The 26605-nt window shown below is 40.9% G+C and overlaps 1 protein-coding gene across 3 annotated transcripts in view; it reads right to left on the bottom strand.

The window, feature by feature from the left end:
- The window catches only part of CBL (Cbl proto-oncogene), an 83018-nt gene that overhangs the window by 17065 nt on the left and 39348 nt on the right, over window positions 1–26605 (bottom strand). For all 3 annotated transcript variants that reach the window (XM_027579215.2, XM_027579216.2, XM_027579217.2), the window contains 9 exons: window positions 15764–15910; window positions 13172–13328; window positions 12314–12435; window positions 11851–11988; window positions 10160–10247; window positions 9674–9805; window positions 9264–9467; window positions 952–1083; window positions 465–842 (listed from right to left, as the gene is read on the bottom strand). In XM_027579215.2, coding sequence (XP_027435016.2) covers window positions 465–842; window positions 952–1083; window positions 9264–9467; window positions 9674–9805; window positions 10160–10247; window positions 11851–11988; window positions 12314–12435; window positions 13172–13328; window positions 15764–15910 — 1498 coding nt within the window. The remainder of the gene's footprint in view (window positions 1–464; window positions 843–951; window positions 1084–9263; window positions 9468–9673; window positions 9806–10159; window positions 10248–11850; window positions 11989–12313; window positions 12436–13171; window positions 13329–15763; window positions 15911–26605) is intronic.

Here is a 26605-nt window from a genome sequence, read left to right as displayed (position 1 = left end):
ATCTCTGTAAATCATTTTGCTCATGTCATTTTGCTCACGTCACTCCACTAATTTAATACCTTCAAATGCTCACTTCCTACCAAATAAATTCAAATTCCTTTGGCCTTGATGGGATTTTCAAAATCCTCTAATCTAGTATTAATGCCCCTTTCTAGACCTTTTCCCTCCTCTGACATACAAAACTTCTGCTCCACTCAAATTAAACTACTTCTAGTTCCACAATATATATGAATCCAGCCATATATACATATATACACAGGTGCACACACATACCTATTGTGGTATTTACAAACATGCTTTATCTGCTCTGGTAATATACTTCTTGAGGGTATATATACGTCTGAGGGTAGGGATGTTTCACCGTCTCCGAATCCTGCACAAAACCTATCACAAAACTCTGACCCATTAAATGTCATCCAAAAATATTTGTTAATAGGCTAAAAAATGTCAAAGACAGGACTCACCATGGAGGTATCCACACTGAATGTGCTTCCAAGCCTGGACACATCTGTTCTGGGTTCCATTTGTGAGGGCAATGAAAATGGAAGTGAGTGCCTATTGGTTAATTCTCTACCTGTCCAGGGGTCACTAGAGTTTGGGGCAACCACAGGTACTTTGGGGATTGGCCGAGGCAGCCATGATTCCCCAAGGCGGCTAGAGGGAACAGGGGGCAGTTTGTCCCTGGATGGACAGTCGCCCGGTGTACAAGGCAAGGGACGTCTCTGTGGCCGGGTTTCTGCTCCAACAGAATATGGCCGGTCTGGAGGGGGTGGTGGTGGAAGATCTCGAAGTGTGGGAGGTATTGGTAATGGTTTGTCCTTATGAAGGGAGCCAGAAGCTACCTGTGGAAGCACGAGGAAAGCAAATCAATCAAAACTCACTGATCTAAAACACCCCCACTATAAGCCACAACAAAGAATGAGAAAACTGTAGAAATGGATAACATCTTACCTTAGAAGCAGTTCCAAGACCAGAAGCACTTGAAGGAAGAGATACCCGCTGTTGCAGAAGGTCAAGTCGTGGCGGCACTGGGGGAAGGGAAGCTTGTGGGGCCATGGAAAACGGAGAAGGAGGCCGTTCCACCTGACACAAATAAAATTTCCTAACAGGTTATTCTTGTATGAGGGAGTGGCATCTTTCAACTCCTCCTAAAGCTGTAGACAGCAAGTACTATACGAACACTGACTGTAACTACCAATGGGTCAGGCTTCCTGAATTATTTCTGTGTCACCATAAGAGGGCACTCTCAATCACAGAAATACTACTACTAGCAGATGCAAGCTACAGGCAAGCATCTAGAAATGGCTGTGCTACAAAAAGCTTCCTAGCTTACAACTGAAAACAAATATTATAATTTTCCACCTCCTCATCTTCAGAGAAAGAAAAAAAATCTTTTCAAAATTAAAAATAGGAACCCATATAAAAAGGAAGGAGCAGACATTAACCTCTCAACAAATCACGTGGGAAAATGACATTTAAGGCACAGAACAACGAAAGAGATCAAAGATGAGAAATTCTCCACGGCTTATTATGATAGGAAAAAGAAAAAAATAAAGATGTTAAGAGGAAAAGAATCAACAGTATCACTAAAAAGCATCTCGAGTCCTTCTGAAGAAATGTTCTTTCAATTCAGTAATTTAAAGGGATTAAAATTTTCCATCAATTTGTGTTCTTAAAAAGAGGTGCCAAATTAGACAAAGCAATACATGTATAACCTCTCCCATTTCCAAGCCTGTAGCAGGGTGATGAATGCTGATAAGCTTGTCCAGGCAAGCGATCAAGAGATATGCATAATTCATATAAAATGCTACTTGGCATTTGCATTTTCTCCCAGGGAGCAATACAGATGGAATATAGGCAAAAACGTATTATGAGCACTTATGTAAGACGACAGAAAGATAACCATTCACATACTCAGTCCGATCATTAATGCTGGGTGGTAAATGAAGGCAAAGAAAGCCCTCATCAAAGCTACCTGCTTTTACTCATGCTTAAGAAAAAGAGCTCCATGTCCCTGGTGCGTGAGTGATGCAGCATGAGCAGCTAGCACACCTCAAGGGTTAAGCGTGTGAGAAGCTATTGGGCTGTCACTTCATCAATTTCTAGCCAGTCACTATATCCTGCTGATTCTTTCATGAAAGGGTCTCGTATCTTTATCGGCCTTTCCATTCTGCTTACCATCTCAGATCTGATCTATTAAAACCACCTTCTTGCAATTCTCGGTTTCTTATCTCGCCAAATCCGTTTGCTCACCATTACCAACGTAGCCATCCTTAGAATATGAAATAGCTCAAAAACCATCTACCAGTAACTCCCACTTTCCCACCAATCTCGACTCTAGAATTCCTACCTCCTTGCCTTTGTTCAGGTTGTTTCCCAATTGGAAAAGCCCTCTCTGCCTTTTTTTTCTTAAGATTTTTTTTTTTTTTAAGATTTTATTTATTTGTCAGAGACAGAACACAAGCAGGGGGAGCAGTAGGCAGAGCGAGAAGCAGGCTCCCCACCGAGCAGGGAGCCCGATGTGGGACTCAATCCCAGGACCCTGGGATCATGACCTGAGCTGAAGGCAGCTGCTTAACCGACTGAGCCACCCAGGTGTCCCTTAAGATTTTATTTTATTTTATTTTTTTTTAAAGATTTATTTATTTATTTGAGAGAGAGAGAATGAGAGAGAGAGAGAGTACATGAGAGGGGGGAGGGTCAGAGGGAGAAGCAGGCTCCCTTACTGAGCAGGGAGCCCGATGTGGGACTCGATCCCGGGACTCCGGGATCATGACCTGAGCCGAAGGCAGTCGCTTAACCAACTGAGCCACCCAGGCGCCCTTAAGATTTTATTTTTTAAGTGATCTCTACACCCAACCCAACATGGGGCTCAAACTCACAACCCCGAGGTAAGAGTTGCACGTTCCACCAACTGAGCCAGCCAGGTGCCCCTCTTTGCCTATTTCAACCCCTCTCACCATCCATCGTTCATTCCCCTTCCTGAAGTGCAGAGGGTTGAGCTAATCACACTCTTCGGGGCTCAACATCATAACCGATCCTTGCACTGTTCTTTTACTACAACATATAATAAAGTTCCAGAAAAGGAGAAAAGACACAAGTGGACAGGAAATGATCAGAGAAATAACACAGGAATGGTTCTATGACCTAAGGGACATAAATACCCATATAGAAAGGGTTCACTGCATAGCCAGCCCCATGAAGGAAAAAAAATCCATGACAAACAAACAAACCAAAAAGCGCCGAAACAAGGATAAGGAGAATAACCTAAAAGCTTCTTGGGATAGAGGGAAAGGGGGCACCAAATAGCAAAAATACACTAGAACCTAGAAGCAAAGTGAAGCCATAACAATTTATAGAGTTTTTTTCAACCGAGCACTGTGTAACTAGTCAGTCTGAAGGCTGAACAAAAACATTTAAGATATCAAACATCTCAAAAATTTTACCTCTCACCTTTTTGAAGACACACTTCACCCAAACAAGGAAGTAAAGCAAGAAAGAGGAAAATGTGGGAGCCATGTTTCCCATGTCACCGTCATATGTTAGATAGTATCTACTGTATTTAGAGAATTTACTTCATAGAAAATTATACCGAGAGGATGTCAGACAGCTTGGTAAGACCTGATAGTGATAGGTACAAACGGAAAACTAAGGAAATAAAAATAAAGCAATTTGGGGTGCCTGGGAGGCTTAGTCGGTTAAGCATCCAATTTGTGATTTTGACTCAGGTCATGATCTCACAGGGTCGTGAGATCGAGCCCCGCGTCTGGCTCCCCTCTCAGTGGAGTCTGCTGGAGATTCTCTCCCTCTGCTCCTCCTCCTGCTCGTATGCTCATGCGCTCTCTCTCTCAAATGTGTATGTGTACACACACACACCCACACCCACACACACACACACACACACACACACACAGCAGTTATCCCAGGAAAAGCAGAAGGTCGTATTAGAAAACAACAGCAATTACATCATAGTGTATTGCTTGGAACAGCAAGGAGCAAAATCATTTACACACCGAATAGTGATTTGGCCAAAAAACACTCAAATAACCATAGTGGGGAGATATGGTGTGGGAAGGAGGGAGATAATCAATCCTTTTCTACAACACCTGAAGTGAACAGATGACTGATGCTGAAGAGGCAAGAGAGAGCAGTTTATGTATATGGTGTGAAAGGTGTTAAGAACCCACAAATGTGAGTGGGGCCCATGGAAGAGGTGAAGGTGGCAGAGGCAGGGAGCCAAGGTTTCTGCCAGCCTTCTAGCAAGTCTTTTAAACTTACTAAAAAATCCATATGCGTTTGTCATTTGGATTTTGTAATAAGTAGACTGACTGCATTAAAAACAAATCGAAATAAGACAGCAACCAAAAAAACCCCAATGACAGCCACCCAGGATGCGACAAATCAGGCACTCCCCTAGTCTCATATATCTTCAGGAGTGATTTTAGGACAAAAACTTGGGGATAAATTTTAGTTATCTACTCAAAAAAAGTTAAATATTTTATAAAATATTTTATTCACACAAAGAATAATAAACACTCACGTAGTACCTACCGGGCAGCTTCGCACAATTCCCATGTGCCCCTCCCCTAATTATATCCTTTCCTCCATCAAAGAGTTTAAATGTACATTCACTTTTATCCAGCAATTCCACTGCTAGGAATTTACCCTACAGACTTGAAAAGAATATCAGTCTGTATAAGTCTGGAAATAATATGAATGTCCATTAAGAAACTAAGTTACGGAATAGTCAAGTGACAGCACAATGCATGAAGCTGTTTTTTCTCTATCTGAATTTTTACAGTGTACGTTTATTACTTTTATTTAAATGACTAAATTTAAAAATCATTCATACAGATGAGCTACAACTAAAAAGGGTTCATTTTCTTCTTTTCTTTAAAGTCCTACAGCACTTACAGCGTGTACCCAAATATCTAAAACAATGTATGCTGTCTGCCTATGTTAAATAGTTTCGCCTGCATGCATGTTCTCTTCTCAAATACAACTACTAGCTCCTTGCAGGCCTTCATCTCAGCTTTCTTATTTCATTCAATACTTACAGTACTCAATAGAGAGCCTCTTACCCAGCATAACAAACACCTTGCAAAAGTACTATGTTTATTGCAAAACATTCAAACATCCCATAAAGTTCAAGTCCTCTAAACTTACGCCCTCAGAAATTATATCAATTTAGTGGGTAGTCAATTTTTCCCCCTATGCATGTTAAAATAGTTTTTTTTAGAGAAATAAGGTGATACTATACATAGTATACAATTATATTTTTTAAACTTAGTATTCATTATACAGTTTTCCACTTAAGTATACGTAAACTGAACTCATTCTGCACAGCATTCCATTATGTGGACTACAGTAGGCAGAATGAAGATTCCCTATCCCCCAGCCCTAAGATGTTTACTCACACCCCAAAACCCAGAAACTGTGAATATGTTATTTTACTTGGTAAAAGGAACTTCGCAAATGTGACTGAGGGTATGGATCTTGAGATGGGGGAATTATCCTGGACTCTCTGGATAGGCCCAATCTAATGACAGGAGTCCTTAAAAGCGGAGCACCTCAGAGATAGAGGGCTGAAAGAGGAAAGGAATCCAGGAGCCAAAGAGTGTGGCTGACCCCGAGAAGCTGGGGGACCATGAGCTGACAGCCACCAAAGACATGGGGATTCTAATCCTACAACTGGCAAGGAACTAAACTCTGCCAAATCCAAATGAAAAAGAAAATGGATCTTCCCCTAGAGCCTCTAAGAAGAACTACAGACCTGCTGACACCCTGATTTCGCTGGATGGCACATGTGTTGGACTTCTCACCTTCAAAACTGTAACAATAAATTTGTGTTGCTTTATGCTGCTAAATCTGTAGTAATCTGTTATGGCAGCAATAGAATACAAACACATAGACATATCATAAATTCTTACTGCTGGACATGTGAGTTGATTCTAATTTTTCATTATTGCAAATAATGCTATAAGAACTGCATCCACATCTTTGTGTGCTTATCTGAGTATTCCTTTAAGATAAATCCCTAGAACTGGAATTGCTAGTTCAAACTGTGACCATTATACATTTTGATAGGTGTTAAAGTGTCCTTCCAAAAGATGGGCTAATTTGTACCCACATCAACACTGAATGTGATGCCTATTTCTCCACAGTAAGTATTATTCTTCTGGGGCGCCTGGGTGGCTCAGTCGTTAAGCGCCTGTCTTCGGCTCAGGTCATGATCCCAGGGTCCTGGGATCGAGCCCCACATCGGGCTCCCTGCTCCGTGGGAAGCCTGCTTCTCCCTCTCCCACTCCCCCTGCCTGGGTTCCCTCTCTTGCTGTATCTCTGTCAAATAAGTAAAATCTTAAAAAAAAAAAAAAAAGGTATTATTCACCTATAAAATTGCATGAAGAAAAAGGGTAATTTTAATTTCAAATAAACATATCCAGGAGGAGCCGCCTGGATGGCTCAGTCGGTTAAGCAGCTGCCTTCAGCTCAGGTCACCATCTCAGGCTCCTGGGATGGAGCCCCATGTCGGGCTCCCTGCTCAGCAGGGAGTCTACTTCTCCCTCTCCCTCTGTACTCTCTCTCTCCCTCTCTCTTTCAAATAAATAAATAAAATCTTAAAAAAAAAAATCCAGCAAAAATCACTTTTTATTCGGCTTCCCTAATATTCCAGGAGTTACCAATAAATTTTCATGAACAGACAGAAATCTAAGAACATAAAACTGCTTTAGAGGTCAAATTAATCTCTTTTTAAAGATTTCATGTATTTATTTATTTGAGAGAGAGAGAACATGAGAGCAGAGGGGAAGCGTAGAGGGAGAGGGGAGGGAGAAGCAGGCTCCCCTCCCCACTGAGCAGGGAGCCGGACATGGGGCTTGATCTCAGGACCCTGGGGTCATGACCTGAGCCGAAGGCAGACGCTTAACCAACTGAGCCACCCAGGCAACTCTCAAATTAATCTCTTAAAATGGACCCAAGGAACCTGTTATAAGGGGTTCAAAAACTTCAAACTTGAAAAAACTTCAAAAAATCTGTCCACTTCAAAAAACCAAAAATGTACAATTCATTCCAGACTTCCTCAACTGCCTGTTATTGATAAAGCATAGATTTATTAATTCCTGCTTTGAAGTCGTTTCAATTCCCAGTCACACATTCAAAGTAATTACTGTGTGCTCAATTTTATATAGCGGCTCTGGCCTTCTAGGAATTGACAACATAACAGGAAATACATGTAATAAAATATTCCAAGGTGGTTCATTCTATGGCAGACACATTCAGGGTCTCAGAGACACCCAGGCAGACCTAGAAATGATGTGTGTGTCAACACATGTGAACTCGGGGTGGGGGAAGCAGGAACAGTCTGGAAAGGTTTCCTAGGAAATGAAAACTCAACTAAATTACAAAGAAACTACCAAGACAGAGTGGCTCAGTCGGTTAAGCATCTGACTCTTAGTTTTGGCTCAGGTCATGATCTCAGGGTCCTGGACCCCGTGTTGGTGTGTGGGGGGTCCCCACTCAGTAGGGAGTCTGCTTGTCCCTCCCCCCAAGTTCCTCCCCCTGCTCACATGCTCCCTAAAAGAAATTTTTTAAAATCTTAAAAAAAAAAAGAAAAGAAACTACCAAGACAAAAGCATGGAGAGATATCTAGTGGTTTGGCCCTGCTGGACCACAAAACATAGAGCAAAAAGGATTTTGAGGGCAAAGTGCCTGGAAAGGAGAATGGCTTAACCCATTAAGTAATGAGAAGTCATCAGAGTACGAGGCAAAGGAACGGGATGGTCGGGTTTGCGCTGTAGATCACTGGTGCTGGTAGTAGGCAGAGAGATGGCGACGACAGCCTGAAATAAGGCAAGTGGCACCGAGCACACAGAGGAGGAGACACACTGGATACAATCATTTAAGAGATCAAATCAATTCCTTTTTTTTCTTTTATTTTGCGGGGGGGCGAGTGAGAGGGAAAGCAAGAATACCAAACAGATTCCCCACTGAGCATGGAGCCCAGGACCCCAAGATCATGACCTCAGCCAAAATCAACAGGACTCTCAACTGACTGAGCCACCCAGGCGCCCCCACCAAATCCATTCTTTTAATATCTACTATGTGCCAGGCAGTGAGGTGCTGCCCATGAATTTATATAACATTCTGAACTAGAGAATCTAAAGCACATTAGAACCTAGAACCTTTGTTTGCCCTGTATTGGCTAACATCTTCCAAGACTCCCTTACTTCTAATTAGTGAACAGATCCCTGTTTTACCCTACCCACTGATGTTACGGAATCTGATCCCATCCATTCTTAGTCTGTAGGTCTCCTCTCTTTACTGGGGCCTTTCCAGTTTAGCTTCTACCTGGTACCTGCTACCACCCTCCAGTCACTTCAGTCGCTATGTCTGGTTACTAATAGTGCCTCTCCCCTCTGCAATCCAACTTTCTAGCACCAGGACCCCTTAGGAAAGAAGACTGGAGCACCAGACTCTACTCACAGCAGCACGATAGGACCCCACTGTCTTATCGCCTCTCGTTCTCTCCAACAAGCTGGGGAGAGCGCAGTTCTAGGACACAGAGCATGGGCTCTGAAGCCGAATGTCTGGCTGCAGCTGTGTAATTTTCAGTTAATTCCTTAACCTTGCCGTGCCCTGATTTCTTCATCTGCTAAATGAGAATAAGAGTACCTATCTTGGGTTATTTGAGTATATACAAGGACAGGATTACAGGAGTCAAAGATTTTATTTATTTATTTGAGAGAGAGAGAGAGAAACAGCATGAGAGGGGAGAAGGTCAGAGGGAGAAGCAGGCCCCCCGCTGAGCCGGGAGCCCGATGTGGGACTCGATCCCAGGACTCCAGGATCATGACCTGAGCCGAAGGCAGTCGCTTAACCAACTGAGCCACCCCGGCGCCCAGGAGTTAAAATAAGGGAAGTGCTGGGACGCCTGGGTGGCTCGGTCAGTTGGGCGTCTGCCTTCGGCTCAGGTCATGATTCCAGGGTCCTGGGATCGAGTCCCACATTGGGCTCCCTGCTCAGCGGGGAGTCTGCTTCTCCCTCTCCCTCTGCCCGCCGCTCCCCCCTGCTGGTGTTCTCTCTCTGTGTGTCAAATAAATAAATAAAATCTTAGGAAAAAAAAAAAGGAAGCGCTGAGCATGGCGTGTCCCACATTGTAAATGCTCAGTAAATGTCAGCCTGTGGTTTGGATCTCATCAAGTGTTCTATTCCTTTAGAACACAACTCACAGTGGAGTTTGCCAGTCTCTGAACCTGCAGTCTTACCTTGGCACCAGCCAGTTCTTTCATCATAAACAGAGAATCATCAGCTCGTTCATCGTCATCGTCCTCATAATTTGGGGAGGGAGCTCCCTCGGCCCCTTGCCTCAGGAGGCTGCCACTTCCTCGAGGGTCAAACGGATCTACCACAATGGGCTCAGTACCTTTAATTTCACATCGGCAGAAAGGACAGCCCTGGCCTTCTGATTCCTGCAGAGCAAACGGGAGACGGTCACAGGCGCATGTGAAAGTACTGACAATATGTGTCCACTAGGAAATACATTTCCTAAAGATGAAAAAAGAAACCAGAAGCTTAAAACCTCCCCCACAAACCAGGCCATCCTTTCTCTCCATACAGGATACAAAACCCCCAATTCTTCTGAGAATTACATAGTAGAGATGGTCTGGATCCATACCTGCCAGGATGTGAGACAGGACGTGCACATGAGGTGTCCACAGGGCTCAATTTTCACATCCTTGTCGTTTTCAGCGCATATTTTACACAGTTGGAAGGTGGAGCCCATCTCACAGTATAATTCATATTGTTCCTTTGATTAAAAAAAAATTGAATCGATTACTCAGCCAATTGCAGGTATTTGTTGAAAGAATGAATGATTTCAACCTTAAACACTAACACCAGGAAAACTACAGACCATTACTCTCTATACAAATTTTGCTTCTATGGAAGTGCCACACAGTGGTCACTATTCTCTGACACAGAAAACACACAGTCTTGGTCCTATGTTAAGTTCTTTAGAGACACCACACACACCTGAACTCCCTAAGCTAGTCGGTGGTTTAAAACATAAGTGTTCCAATCACTTCATACCACTGTCAGCTGTGTCAAGTACATACAAAAGCTTGCCTCTAGAGACACGGTGAGGATGTAAAACAAGATTCACCTGGGTCACTTTGATGTGGTCTTGGGGAGTTGGTTCACATAAGCCTGTCAGGTCGGGATTCTGATTCCGTCCATCTGGAAACAGATAGCTGTAAAAAGAGTAACCAGCCTTAGGGTTTTACTAAAGCCAATTTATAACTGCTTGCTAATACAGACAAATGATATCTAGGAATTCTCTCGTCTAAAAGAGCAACTTTGGGGGCGCCTAGGTGGCTCCATCCATTAAATGTCCAACTCTTGATTTCATCTCACATCATAATCTCAGGGTCGTGAGACTGAGCCCTGCTCTGTCAGCTTCGCACTCAGCTTAAGATTCTCTTTCTCCCTCTGCCCCTCCCACTGCTCATGCATGCTCTCTCAAATAAATAGGCAACTCTGCGTAAGTACAAAGAGAAGTCTTTGTACTTATCAAAGATAAACACTCCAAAAAATAAATAACACAGAACAGTTCCAAGAAGATATTCTCCAAACACTGACACTCCTTCTCTAGACCACAATGCCACAGGCTTTATCTTTAAACTGAGTGGCTGACAAACTTTTTCTGTAAAGGGCCAAAGAGTAAATATTTTAGACTTTGCAAGCCATAGAAGTCTGTGTCATATATTCTTCTTTGGTTGTTATTTTTTAAATAACACTTTAAAAAGGAAAACCTATCTTAGTTCCAGGCCATACCACAACAGCTAGCTTGTGGGCCACTGTTTGCCAACCCCTATTTTAATCTATGGATGGCCACAAAATACAAATTATTAATTTTTTATTTTATTTTATTTTTTATTTTAAGTAGCCTCCACTCCCAGCATGGAGCCAGACACGGGGCTTGATCTCACGACCCTGAGATCAAGACCTGAGCTTAGATCAAGAGTTGGAAACTTAACCACTAAGCTACCCAGGTGCCTCCAAATTCTTAATTTAAGCACCATTTGTTTTTGACCAAAGGCCTAAAATACCCTTATTTACAGGGTATTTAACACTGAGAGACACCAATGTAAAAGAAATGTAACAGGAAGCAAAGTAAGCCCCTGAGATCAACTACCAGGAAGCCTGGCGTGTTGGCCTGCTCTGATATTTGGAGACGCACCCCCTTCAGCTCCAAGGCTGCTGCCCAACATGATGCACGATGGAAAATGGACTTTCCTCGTTGCTTCAAACGCAAGCAGCTTTCTGACAGCTGGTCAACTGCTAGTATTTTTAGTGCCTACCAAGTGATAATCAATCTGAGTTCCCAAAGGAATAGCATTCTGAAATAAATAGGAACTTAAGTCATAAATATTAGCATAGATTACAAAAGCCCAAACCCTGAAGAAATACTGCCAAACCAAAATGCTTCGGGCAGATGAAGGCCACTGAGCCTGCTGTTATTAAAAATATCTAACCACGCTAATGTGAGCTAGTTAAATAACTGGTAACACTGTCTGCTAATTGGCATCTTTTCGAATAAAGTCTTGAAGATAAGTTAACATCTGGAAGAGGAGATACAGTTTGCTCATGGTAATAACTAAAGCGCTAGAGAAAAATCATTTCACTCAAAGAATAACTAAAGTCCTATGGAAGCTGAAGGTCAAAATAATACAACTTGTTAATATGTTTCTTGAATCTTCAGCCATGAAGACACCTGGAATCAAGTCATTGATGATCAAATTTTACACCCCTAAGTTCCTAGACTCCAGCAAGTGGCAAACAGCAGATACTCACAAGCCTTCCCTGAAGCCGTCAATCAGGGCTTGGAAGAGAGGTTTATTGTGAGGGATCGTCTGGAGAATGTTCCCATCAGCAGTGACATACCCAATAGCCCACTGACCCAGACGAGTGCAGCTCAGCCGGAAAATGTAACTGGGAACAGAGATGAATAGAACCTTTTACATGTTTATATTAGGGTGGAAGGCAAGACAGAGACAAAAATCAAACAGACGATCAATAATAAATTCTACAGTGACTCCAGACCAAAAGCAAAAAATACGTTAAGCTCAATTCTTAAGTGGCTTGAAAGCATTTATCAGATTATAAGATCTGAATAAGTCAATTCCTCTGGTAAACAGACATCAATCCTAGTACAGCAACTGGGGAACTAATCCACGATCACGTTTCCTCCATCCTGGCAGAGGTCACAAGAGAATCAAATTTAGGAGAATAAACCTCTTTGCTTCACGGCACTGACCTGCCTGGTTTGTGAATGAACTTCTGGAGCCGAGCTTTCACTTCGTCATAGGTCAGGAAAGCCATGTAACCAGGATGAGTTACGGCAAGACTGTTCCAGTTCCTGAGCAAAGAGGACCAGGGCTAAGGGAACAAGAGCTCAATCAGACCACTTGGCTCAAGACAGCTGACCATCCTTCAGAGCAATGAAGAACAGAAGGAAAACAACTTCAATTCTCCATTCACTGTCACAAATTTTCAATTATACTGTTACTTCAAGGAAAATATGTTTGAGAGGTAAGAACTCAGAAAAGCTAAGAAGAAATAAATATATGGTTATACAAAGAAATTTCATCACAGAAGGAAATTCAAGACATTTTACAGCAGTTCTAACCAACAGCAGGGGCCTACATGTACAACTAAGAAGTTGCAAATAAAGGCTTATGCAAGTTGGCATACACACATTATCTTTACGTAAAGAAATAAATGAGTTCTTTCTGAAGCATCAATGCAAGTCAATAAGTCAAAAATTTCAATACAATAGGAGAAAAAGTTGGAAACATACATATAAATGTCCAGCAAAAGGAAACTGATTAAATAGATCACATTATACCCATTTTCTGGATGTTCTACAATCATTAAAATGATGCAAAAGAATATTTACTAACAAAGAGAGATTATAAATGTGAGGGGAAGAAAGCAGATTATATAGTTATTATTTTTAACAATAAATAGATAAAAATAGTGAGGGTTTTTTTGCTTATAATTTCTACACTAAAAATACTTTTAAATAATATATAAACCCCCAGATGTTATTTTTTTAAAGAGCTCTCTCTTCAGAAAAGTAGCAACTAGTTTAGCCAACATTTTAGTATCCTACCTGAAAGAGTCGTGTGAAAATGTCAAATTCAAAAACTGAAATATAATCATTGCAGGTCAGATCAATAGTGGATTTCAGAGCCATGGCCTCGAGCCCAGAACTGATGGGATGCACTTCATGAAGGGCCTGTCGGAAACTCTTCCAAGGGACTATTGTCCTAGATGGGGGAGCAGGGGTGGAAGGGAAGGTACAGACTGAGATAACAAAAGACAATTCTGGCCATTGCTATAATAAACCAAGAAAAAAAGCCATATTAAGGTTTCAATATCAATTTCAACTCTCTTAGAGAAGTGAAGTTCTATTTTGGATTGAGAACAGAAAGGGAAGAAATGATGTATTTCTTAATTTTCTAACACGGAAATTAGTAACAGAGAAATCTTTCCCCAGTCTTCTTTGGCAATATGTCACAAACTAATCCCCTTTCTCATCTTTCTTCACACATTTGTTCTCTTTAGAGAAACATGGAAAGAGAGAGGAGATTACTCTTTATACAAATGTCATCTGTAGCCAGGCCTTCACTAACTGAAAAGTTTACATTTAAACCAACTTTTTAAAAGCACATAAAACATTATGAGTTCTTTGAGGAACTCACAATCTCAAGGCCTAGATACGAGGAAACAGGCTTAAGGCTAGGCTTAAGGCACAGGAAGAATATGGTTCTGAAAGGGATGAGGAATAAATTATTAACGTAAGAGTGATTAAACCCCAGATAAGGCTAGCACAAGATACTACGGGATTTGTATTTCTCAAGATCTTTACGTAAACACAAGCTCATTGACTTTGAAAAGTTTCTGTACTCACTGCCTAAAAATTAAGAGATAAAGTGGCATTTTGAACTCTTTTCTAATGGAGTTAAGTTAAAAGGATCACTAATTATTCTATATTTTACATTTAAACATATTTTTATAAAAAGGCATTTAAAGGGAAATTTACATTAGGATCTGTATATTCAACTAAAAAGTCATATTGCTACTTTTTTCAGTTCCTTGATCCGAAATTTCAGAAGATAAAGAACATTTATATTAATACTTAAAAGCGTAAGTTTAATTCATAAATCTGTCTATATAATTTAAAACTTCTATACATCAAAAGACAATATAACAAAGTGGAAAAACTAGCCATAGACTAGGAGAAGATATTTGTAATGTAAGTAACTAATAATCTGTACCTTTCAACAGGAAAAAGACAAGTTACTCAGTAGGAAAATGGACAAGTTAGGAACAGGAACGGCAAGTCAGAATAAGAATCCTAACGGGTCGTAATTGTGAAAAGATGCCCAATCTCCTTTGTTATCAGGAATATAAAGCAAAATATGATACCCAATTCATACTACCAGTGTTAGCCAGATTGTGGAGCTACTGGAATTTGTGTATACTACTTATAGGGACAGAAACTGGTATAACCACTTTGGAAAGCAATTAGGCAATATTTGGCAAAGCAGAGGACATGAAACCCCGATTCAGCTATTTCACTCCCAGGCATGTAACCGTGAAGAAGCTCTTGCACATGAAGACAAATATAATTTTGTTCACTGCAGCACAGTTTTGTGAGAGCAAATCATGTGAAACATAAACGTCTCTTAACAGCAGAATGGATGGAGAGAGAAACAAATATTCAATTAAAGAGCACAGGTTTCAACTGAATCTGCAAAGCTTTCTTTAAAAAAAGAAACAAAAACCCCCCAAAATATGGGGAGGTAGGTACAATAGTGCCCCCTTATCTGCAAGGGATACTTTGCAAAATCCTCAGTGGATGGCTGAAAAGGCAGATAGTACCAAACCCTAAATACACTATAGATTTTCCTATACACACACACCTACGATAAAGTTTAATTTATAAATTAGGCCCAGTAAGAGATTAACAACAATAATAAAATAGAACAATTATAACCAATACACTGTAATGAAAGCTACGTGAATGTGGGCTCTCTCTCTCTCTCTCACAGTATCTCACGGTGCTGTACACACCCTTCTTGTGATGATGAGATAAGACGCCTTTGTGACGAGATGAAGTGAGGGGAAAGACGCAGGCATTGCAACATAGTGTGAGGCTACTATTGACCTTCGGATAATACATCAGGAAGACCAACTGCTTCTGGACCACAGCTGACCTCAGGTAACTGAAACCATGGAAAGTAAAACTGCAGATAAGGGGGGCCTACTGTACACACATATTAATTCTTTTTCTCTATGCTTTCCCATGATATAATGATTTCATTAATTAAAAAAGTAAACAGGGGCACCCGGCAGGTTCATTTGGTAGACCATGCGACTCTGAATCTTGGGGTTGTGATTTCGAGCCTCAAAATGGCGTTAGCGTTTACTTAAAAAAAAAAAAAAAAAAAAAAAGTTAAAAATTAGATAAAAGATTAAAAAGAATTAAGCAAAACGCCACAACATAAGCTTTAGTTCTTTACAGTTCAAATTCACTATTTTGAGGGGAACCTGGGTAGCTCAGTGGGTTAAGCGTCTGAATCTTGGTCTCAGCTCAGGTCCTGATCTCAGGGTTGTGAGTTCGAGACCCGCAATGGGATCCATGCTGGGAGCCTACTTAAAACACACACTCTCTCTCTCTCATTATTTTGAGACTTACTTTTCCCCAAAAGCTTTCCTCCAAAATTCTGCGGCATCTGCTTTAGTAATCCGAAATGTGTCTCCTTGAAAGAGTCCACTTGGAAAGATTCCTTTTAGTTCTGCCAGCATGTGGCTGAAGATCAGGGACAGTTTGGTTAGGTTGCGCCTACAAATGATCAGAAGTGCAATAATTAAACACATAAACTTAACTTTTATTTTAAATGCACTGAATCCACCATATCAGGTGTGTAATTAATATAAACATGAACATATATTTACAAAGAACCTCTTCATATATACTTTCTGGCAATTATTATTCAGATATATATAAAACTAGGAAAGGAGAGAGGAAGGACTGTGCTGTTGACACTATTAAATATTCTGATATTATCTTTGTTCAAAGAAGGGCTTCAGAAACTGTTTTTGTTCTAACATCGTATGAAAGATGCAGATATATAACACAGGAAAGACTGTTGCACTCAGTAGGCCCACCCCTATTTCCCCCATTCAAAAAGATGTTGGATGGTAAATAGAAAATTTTAACAGTAATATATTTTAAGGCTTTTAATACCTCTGAGTATTAACTAACATGAACAAATCTACTTTTTGAGGATAACAGATAAGACAACTCAACAAATAAAGGTACAAACTTGTACGCTGATAGAATCATTCACTCACAAAAGAAAGGAAATACTAAAAAAGCAAAATATATTATTTCTGCTTTGCATAAGATATTCTGGATTTTTTAAAAAGATTTATTTATTTGAGAGAAAAATCACAAGTTGGGGGAGGGGCAGAAGGGGAGGGAGAAGGAGACTCCTTGCTGAGCAGGGAGCCCAATGCAGGGCTCAGTCCCAGGACCCTGGGATCATGACCTGAGCCAAAGGCAGACACTTAACTGGCTGAGCCACCAGGCGCCCCACTATTCTGGATTTTAAAGCTAATCGTATCACTCATCCAAATTAAAAAATAAATTAACAAATTAATAAATTACAATTCTCAATTTGAATATCCAGACCTAACAAGTATTTTCACTTAAATCAGACCTTAAAGAAGTTAAGTTTTACCAAAACAACTCCTCTTCCTATACCAAAACGGAAATGCTAGTATCCAAGCCATGTGACAATTCCTACCTAACTGTATATGCTATTGCTGTGCTTAACCAATCAGTGAGCTTTATTCTCATAACCTCATAAAGATGCCACAGAGAATGTAGAGTTATCGAATCACTGTCGTACACTTGAAATTAATGTAACATTGTGTGTCCACTATAATTCAATTAAAAAAAAGATGCCACATAGTACCAATTTAACACACCAGATGATGTCTCCACTTTTAGGTATGTCCTTTAACCAGATTATCTTTCTTATTTTTAATGTGCTGCCACACAGAGCAAAATACAGACAGATGCTTTACCTACTGTTATACACCAGACCAGGTACCGACTGTACTTATTTTCCCCTTGTCTCAATCATTAGTGTTTATATATTCAAAAGTCTATTCTTCTCTTAAGTGGATTATAAAATTTCAAGTCAATTCATGATCAAATTTGAGTACCTAAACATTCCCTTTCATAGAGAGATTTTTCTCTTTTATTCCTACACAAAATGCTGCACCAAAGACTCCAAGGCTTTCCAGTCCTGACTCTTGGACAAAATGCTACTGAAATCTTTCCACTCAGCTTTCAACAGATCAGCTTCAGTTCTTTGAGATCTGTCTTCTTGCACTTTAGCAAGTTACTCTTTCTAGTTTTTGATTTGTTTTCTGAAAGCACTTACAAAAGTGATAATATATTCTTTGAAGACAGTCTAAAATAATTCATATGCTAAGTTGATCAAGTGTGAGATAGGAAGACAAGCATTTATTCAATCCCTAACCTCCCTTAACCCTTAACCGTTGTCCTCCTTGCACTCTGAGATCCTTCAGTTATTGCTTGTTAGTACTTTTACTATTTTATCAAAAAGGAAACAAGATCAAGAATATATCACACAATGGGGCACCTGGCTGGCTCAGTAGGTAGACCGCACGACTCGATCTCAGGGTCATGGTTTCGAGCCCCACAATGGGGGTAGAGATTACTTAAATATTTAAAAAAAAGGTAAGAACAGGGGCGCCTGGGTGCCTCAGTTGGTTAAGCGGCTGCCTTCGGCTCAGGTCATGATCCTGCAGTCCCAGGATCGAGTCCCGCATCAGGCTCCCTGCTCAGCAGGGAGTCTGCTTCTCCCTCTGACCCTCCCCCCTCTCATGTGCTCTTTCTCTCTTCATTCTCTCTCTCTCAAATAAATAAAATCTTTAAAAAAAAAAAAAAGGAAAGAACAGTACAGAACAACGTATGATATGACCAAAAAGATATAGATCACACTCAAGGTTACCACAGAGCTCTTTCTGGACTCTTAGATCATCCTGAAAATATCTTTCTTTGGTTTCTGTAATGTCCTCTCTCAGTTCTCCTACTGGCTTGTCTTTCTCTGGCTTTTCCTCTTATTCTTTATTTCCCAAGAATATACTCTCTGCTACTTTCCTTTTTCCATGTACTCTCTTGACTCTTCCTTCACATTCTCAAGCTTCCTTCACATTCTCAGAAACTACTCCGCAAGTGATTCCCAAATCTTAAGCCTTGGTAGCTCTCCAACTGCCAAGCACATTCCTCCACTCAAATGCTAGCACCTCAGAGCAACATGTTCAAAACTAAATTAATCTTCCTTCTCAAATCTGTTCTTACTTCATGTTCTCTTTAATGACAACACCATTTTACTTCCCACAAATTCAAAACCTTAGAGTCCTCTTGGTTTCTTTCATTTCCCTTATTCTCCATATCAGATTTACTTGTCCATTTGCTGACCACTGTTGTCTTCCTATCTTTAAATTATATTATTATTCTAATATAAGTTCCTTGCTACCTTCCCCCACCTACTCTACAATTCAAACTTCAGTCTTCCATACAGATGGCCAACACACACACAAAAAGATGCTCAACATCACACTCATCATGAGATATCACCTGTCAAAATGGTTAAAATCAACAACACAAGAAACAACAGGTGTTGGTGAGGATGTTGACTGGAATTGAACTGGAGCAGTCACTGTGGAAAACAGTGTGGAGGTTCCTCACAAAGTTAAAAATAGAACTGACCTACAATCCAGTAATCGCACTATTGGTTATTAACCCCCAAAATATAAAAACACTAATTCAAAGGAATACATGCACCCCTATGTTTACAGCAGCATTATTTATACTAGCCAAACTATGGAAGCAGCCCAACTGTCCAGATGAGTGGATAAAGAAGATGTGGTATATACATGCACAGTGGAATATTGTCATAAAAAGTGAAATTTTGCCATTTGCAACAACATGGATGGAACTAGAGAGGATAACGCTAAGTGAAATATGTCAGAGAAAGACAAATACCATATGATTTCAATCACATGTGGAATTTAAGAAACAAAACAAATGAGCAAAGGAAAAAAAAAGAGACACACAAAACAAGAAACAGGCTTTAACTCCAGAGAACAAACTGATGGCTCCAGAGGGGCGGTGGCTGGGGGAGGGGCGGACTAGGTGAAGGGGATAGAGAGTCCCCTCATCAGGATAGCACAGAGTCATGTAGAGAACTGCTGAGTCACTACACTGTACACCTGGAACCAATAGAACACTTTGCTAACATACTGCAATGAAAATAAAACATTTAATAATAATAAAAACAAACCTGAGTCTTCAGTCTCCTCTTATGCAGGTCCAAACATGTCACATAACTACCCCCTTTTTAAAATTATTTACTTATTTATTTTAGAGCGAGCACAAGACAGAGAAAGCGAGAGAGAGCGAGCACATGAGTGGGGTGAGGAGTAGGGGGAGAAGCAGACCCCTGGATGAGCAGGGAGCCCAATGCGGGGCTCGATCCCGGGACTCCAGGATCATGACCTGAGCCAAAGGCAGATGCTTAACCGACTGAGCCACCCAGGCGCCCCTAAGTGCCCTTTAAGGAGGGAAAAAAACAATTTCCACAGTGCCAGCAGGACAAAACCCAAACTCAGCTTTGATCTGAAGACTTTCCACTGCCCTGTAACCTACCTTTCTAACTAACTTCTTACTTCGTCAGGAGTATATTCTAACCAAACTGAATACGTCATCTTTCCTTATACATACCACCCTCACTAGCTGTCCAACCTCTGAGCCTCTGCTTATCTGACGCAGCTTAAATGTCATTTCCTAAGAAGCCAGCTAGAAGTAATAAGCCAATAAAATACCCACAGCATATTTGCTGAAGTTCTCAGGCCACCTGGACCCATCTTGTACTTTAGCTATCTGCGTACACAAGGGCTAAATCCATTTCTAATGTGTATTTATATCCTATAGGGAATCTGGCACAATTTCTAACCTTCGTGACACCTTCCGAAAACATTGAGTGCCTACTATGTGCTTGCTAGGCGCTAGGGATGGATACAACAGTGAACAAAACCAAATTCCCAGTATTATGTATGGCATTTACATTCCCATAGGAGAGCATCAGGCGGTGAGAGAAAAGTGCTCTGAAGAAAAGCAAAGCAGCATATGAGAAAAGAGCTGTATAGGGTTGCTGTTTTAAAGAAGGTGGTCTTAGGAACCTCTCTCTGAGAGATTTTTTTTTTTTAATTAAAGATTTTATTTATTTGATAGAGACAGAGCGAGAGAGGGAACACAAGCAGGGGGAGTGGGAGAGGGAGAAGCAGGCTTCTCGCTGAGCAGGGAGCCCGATGCGGGGCTCGATCCCAGGACCCTGGGACCATGACCTGAGCCAAAGGCAGACGTTTAATGACTGAGCCACCCAGGCGCACCCCCCCGCCCCGAGAGTAAATTCTTAAACCAAGTCTGAAGTGGGGACAGGAAGTGAGTCTGGGATGATCAAGCCATGCTGGCATCTTTTCAAATAATTTTCCAGTCAGATCTACCAAGTGTCCAGTATTATGCTGGATCAGAGATAAAATATACACACCAAAATAATAATGGACAGAAAGCTATTTTAATATGCGAAGTAAGCCACTAGAAAAGGGAAAGTTATTGACCTCAAGGATGTAATGGTACCAGGTACGAAAGAGCAGTTCAAAGTGCTGACTGAAATAGATACTGAAAATCAATTTGAGATACTTTCCTACTTAAGGATGCATCCCTCCAAAAAGGCAGCTTACATTTCTTAAAACCACCAGAGATGTGCACCATAAGCATCACACTTCTTAAAAGGAAATTAAGTATCTATAAAAGCCCATGGGCCAGAGTGTTCTGTAACTGATCTGAATTGAAATTCTGTTCAATAACATTTTAAGTCCATCGGCTTATAGCTGAGTGTCTGCCGTGTACAGGGCTGAATTTAATCAGCAAAATCTGTCTAAACGTGTAATCTCAGAACAATGAGGCATGATGGATATTAAGGCTTATGACAAGGTAAGCAATACTTTGCAAAATCCTTTTTTTTTTTTTAAGATTTTATTCATTTATTTGACAAGAGACAGCAAGAGAGGGAACACAAGCAGAGAGGAGCTGAAGAGGGAGAAGCAGAGACCACGACCTGAGCCAAAGGCAGACGCTTAACCACTGAGCCATGCAGGCGCCCCATTACTCTGCAAAATTCTGTCAGCAGTTACTTCAATTCATACACTATGTTCTAACAATTCTCCAAAGATCCACAAAGGAACACAACTCTTCTATTTTTTTTTTTTTATAAATACCCTGAAGACAAAACTTTAAGTTCCAGCAGTAGCAAGTAATACAGGTTTTTCTTTAACTCAGTGTTTGACGAAGGAAGTCATTTTTATTACCTTTAACGCCAAACATCTACATCTAAGTAACCACAAATTCTACCCTATAGCTTCCATCTTCCTCTTCCTTTCGCTCACAACTTCCCCATAATCAAATGCTGATTCAGTATGCAGAGTCAGTTTTTTTTTTTTTGAAGTTCAAGACCAGTGTCAGTTCTTTTCTCCCTACCTCAGGTCTTATTCTAAAAGCCAACATACCTTTGTACCTCAGGCCTAAAGCAATGGTTACATCTTCTGGGTATAATTTCAACTAATAGGGACTAAGATTTCTGTCACAGATACAGAGGTACATTAAAGATTTAAGAAGCAGTTATAGTTCCTGTTTTAGCTTCTGAAGTAGAAAGATAAATACAACTTGAGAGGAATTACAATTATTTCTACAGATCAAACAAGACAGTTTTGAGAAGTAGCTTTTATATGAATGAGAAAAACAAACCTCTTCAAATGATTCCAACTGATGAACTTACTACTGCACAAAATACCGAAAAACAAGCTATCTTGTAACTCACAGCCACAAAGCTAGTTGCAGAGAAAGAGGAAATGGAAAAAAGAACATAGTGCGGGGAGATAAATTAACCCTTTCTATTAAAATGTATTTATTAACATTTGAGATGAGTACTGAGAGCAGTACCACTCTTCTTTGCTTAATGAGAATGCTCCCTCCCTTCTAAGTATAGCAACATCATGAAGAAAGGGGTTGGTGAGAAATCAACATTAAGAGACTGAGATGGGGGCGCCTGGGTGGCTCAGATGGTTAAGCGTCTGCCTTCGGCTCAGGTCATGATCCTGGAGTCCCGGGATCGAGTCCCACATCGGGCTCCCTGCTCCTTGGGAGCCTGCTTCTCCCTCTGCCTTTCTCTCTCTCTGCCTCTCCCTCTCTCTCTCTCTCTCTGTCTCTCATGAATAAATAAATAAAATCTTTAAAAAAAAAAAAAAGAGACTGAGATGATCTAGGAAAAAAATACGACTTATAAAACAATTAGTCCAATGTATTCATAAAGATATTCTCACTTAGGGTTCCGTTTTTTGAAACACCATTTTAATAGAGATAAATTCTATAGCTGACAAGCATGCTCTGTGTATTCTTTCTACAAAAGAGAGCTCTAAAAATAAGGTATGTTAACACTGGAGAAGACTAGGGGTGCCTGGGTGGCTCAGTCGTTAAGCGTCTGCCTTTGGCTCAGGTCATGATCCCGGGGTCCTGGGATTGAGCCCCGCGTCAGAGAGGCCTGCTTCTCCCTCTCCCACTCCCCCTGCTTGTGTTCCCTCTCTTGCTGTGTGTCTCTGTCAAATAAATAAATAAAATCTTAAAAAAAAAAAAATACTGGAGACTAGAGATCTAAAATGTATTTCCTGGGGCGCCTGGTGGGCTCAGTTGGTAGAGTATGTGACTCTTGATCTTGTGGTTGTGAAGGAGCCCCACATAGTTGGGTATAGAGATTACTTAAAATTAAAATCCTTGGGTGCCTGGGTGGCTCAGTTGGTTAAGCGACTGCTTTCGGCTCAGGTCATGATCCTGGGGTCCCAGGATCGAGTCCCGCATCGGGCTCCCTGCTCAGCAGGGAGTCTGCTTCTCCCTCTGACCTTCCTCCATCTCATGCTCTCTCTCTACCATTCTCTCTCTCAATAAATAAATAAAAATCTAAAAAAAAAAATTAAAATCCTTAAAAATAAACAAATAAATAAAATGTATTTCCTGATCTCCCATTAATTTACTGTGCCCTTGGGCAGTTACTTAACCTCTCTGGGCTGCCACTCCCTGAGGTGTAATATAAAAGAGAGCTGGAACCAGTGACTCTTAAAGATCTCTATCAATAAAAATTTATGAATTTATGCTATTCCAGAGATTTGAACTGGAAAAAAAACCTTAACTTCAGCAGTTTAATTTTATAATAGGATTGAAGAAGAAACCAAGAAAGTAAACTAGTATGTATCTTTACAAGATGGAGGACTAGAAATTTTAAGAAATAATTTTTTATAAGAAATAATTTTTACAAGTACATTTCTGCCTGCAAAGAATTTTACTTTTTAACATTTTATTTAATTTAAATTCAATTAATTAACATATAATGTGTTATTTGTTTCAGAGGTAGAGGTTAATGTTTCACCAGTCTTATATAATACCCGGTGCTCATCATATCACGTGCACTCCTTAATGTCCATCACCCAGTTACCCCATCCCTCCACCCTCCTACCTTCCAACAACCCTCAGTTTGTTTCCTATGGTTAACAGTCTCTTAAGGTTTGTCTCCCTCCCTGATATCATCTTGTTTTATTTTTGCCTGTAAAGAATTTATATTTAAAGCTTTTATTTTATTATGATTTTTTTAAGATTTTATTTATTTGACAGAGACACAGCGAGAGAGGGAACACAAGCTCGGAGAGGGAGAGAGGGAGAAGCAGGCCTCCTGCCGAGCAGGGAGCCCGATATGGGGCTCGAACCCAGCACCCTGGGATCATGACCTGAGCCGAAGGCAGACGCTTAACGACTGAGCCACCCAGGCGCCAGATTTATTTATTTATTTGACAGAGAGTGAGAAAGAGAGCACAAGCAGGGGGAGCTGCAGGCAGAGAGAGAGGGAGAAGCAGGCTCCCCGCTGAGCAAGGAGCCCGATGTGGGGCTCGATCCCAGGACCCCAGGATCACGACCTGAGCTGAAGGCAGACGCTTAACCGACTGAGCCACCCAGGCGCCCCAAGATTTTATTTATTTGAGAGAGCAAGCACACAAGCAAGGGCAGTGGCAGGCAGAGACAGAGGAAGAAGCAGGCTCCCCACTGAGCAGGGAGCCCGACATGGGGCTCAAATCCCAGGACCCTGGGATCAAGACCTGAGCTGAAGGCAGAAGCTTTGACTGAGCCACCCAGGCGCCCCACCTGCAAAGAATTTAAATGAACTTATGCCTCATGGAATTTAAATGAGCAGTTAATTGTAGGAAGCCAATGTGGGATCTGAGAAGTTAATCTGATCTGGTAAATACTGTTTTCTAGTCTAACACCGGGGATTTGTTAAATCCCATAATGTGTGGTCAATTATTTTACTCAATTTTATTTCTGAAGAAATAACAAACATCAAAAATCATCTCAGCCAGGGCGTCTGGGTGGCTCAGTTTGGTTGACCTGCCTTAGGCTCAGGTCATGATCCCAGGGTCCTGGGATGGAGCCCCACATTGGGCTCTCTCTGTTTGCGGGGAGTCTGCTTCTCCCCCTGCCCCTTCCCCTGCTATGCTTGCTCTGTCTCTCTCTAAAATAAATAAAATTAAAAAAAAAAATCATCTCAGCCATTTCAAAATACTGTCTCATGTGAAAATGGTTCAAAGGCTCAGAAAGCAATTTCTTTGATTTTGATTTTTTAAGTTTATTTATTTGACACAGAGAGAGAAAGCTCAAGCGGGGGAGCGGCAGGCAGAGGGAGAGGGAGAAGCAGGCTCCCCGCTGAGCAAGGAGCCTGATGCGGGACTCGATCCCAGGCCCCTGGGATCAGGGCCTGAGCAGAAGGCAGACGCTTAACTGACTGAGCCACCCAGGCGCCCCATATTTCTTTGATTTTTAAAGAGAAGAAAGCAGAACTTTCACAATTTAGTTACTTGTAGAATCTAAGTGATGGGGTGTATGATTGGCATAGAATTCAATTTCTCTGTATGAACAAAAATTTTCCATAATAAAACACTGGGGGAAAACCCCAATAATTCAGGCTGAAATCTATTTTAATATCTGTGGACCCAATGAACCTCTATTTCCCAGTGAGTAAATTTCAAAATGATGAGGACTTTTAATATGATGATTAACAAACAAGCTATACAATATTGTATAGTATCATTTTGGAGTTGTAAAATATCCCCGAAAATGAGGTCACAGAGATAACCCATTTTTTGCCATTCAGCCACGGGGTGAGCTAAAGGCCCCATACAGATGATGATAAATTGATTATACTGTTGAATGGTGGTATGATCAATGCTTGTAAATATTTCATTCACTGGTACCATTTCAGTGATAATTATGCTGCTTTCCTACTCACTGAACTCCGAGAACCTTATATGCAAACACTAGTGTCATCCAAAGAACGCTGAGTGAGAGCATACTGTGATGACATTCATAACTCAAGAGCAGCATCCCCTGCTCATAGTAATCAGCTTTAAAAATAGATACAACGGAACTTCTTTCAACAAGCTCCACAGGAAGTCAATAAAGTACTGTTTAAACTCTTATCTGCTTAAACTACTTTAAAAAAAGGGTGGCAAAACCAAAAACATCACATAACAAAAGGAGTTCTGTCTGAGCCAGTATCTCTAAAAATATCAATGACCTTTTTTTATACGAAACATATTAAATATATCTGTTGTTATACTCATAGTCATGCTTTTTAAGACCCCCAAGTTACATGTAACAGATTATGTTACATATGGTTACATATGGTAATCATCACACAGCATTAATCATCCAGAGCATTCTGAGCTGTTCCATAGAATTCAAAACTAAAGGGACACTAATCTAATTCACCAGGTGAATGGGAAGGCAGCAGCCCATGGGAGAATCTTCAATACTCCCCTCACATTTCTAACAAATTAATCTTAAACCATAAACTCAATCTCATCACTCCCCCCTACACAAAAATCTTCATGGATTTCCCAATAACCACCAAAAAAGTTCAAATTGCTCAGCTTACAAATCAAAGCACTTACAATATGGTCCTGATTCATCTTTCTAAACTTGCCCAAGGTCATAGAGCTAATAAGTGGCAGAGCAGGTCTACCTGATTCAAGAGCCCAGGCTGGTCGGTATGATGCAGATTTCCTTTCTAACGCCTATGGTTACTGAACTCCTGCCCAAAGTTCATCTCAAATGCTTTCTCCCCGGTGTGTGCAGTGGGTCAGGTAGGTGTGGGATATTCACCAGTCTTCATTTAATGTCCACTTCCCAACCTAAGACCCCAAAGCACGTTGTTCATACTCAGCACAGGCTCTACCATGTTCTGCTTTGTATCCGTTGTCTTAGTCCCCAACTGGACAACTCCTTATGGGCAGGGGCAGGGAAGGTGTCTCACACACTGTATCTCCTGCATTAGTAAGC

This window comes from Zalophus californianus, chromosome 11, assembly GCF_009762305.2.
Source record: "Zalophus californianus isolate mZalCal1 chromosome 11, mZalCal1.pri.v2, whole genome shotgun sequence".
In the NCBI taxonomy this organism is placed as follows: Eukaryota; Metazoa; Chordata; class Mammalia; order Carnivora; family Otariidae; genus Zalophus; species Zalophus californianus.
Note: the sequence above shows the minus strand (reverse complement) of the source record. Positions and strands in the feature narration are given on the sequence as shown.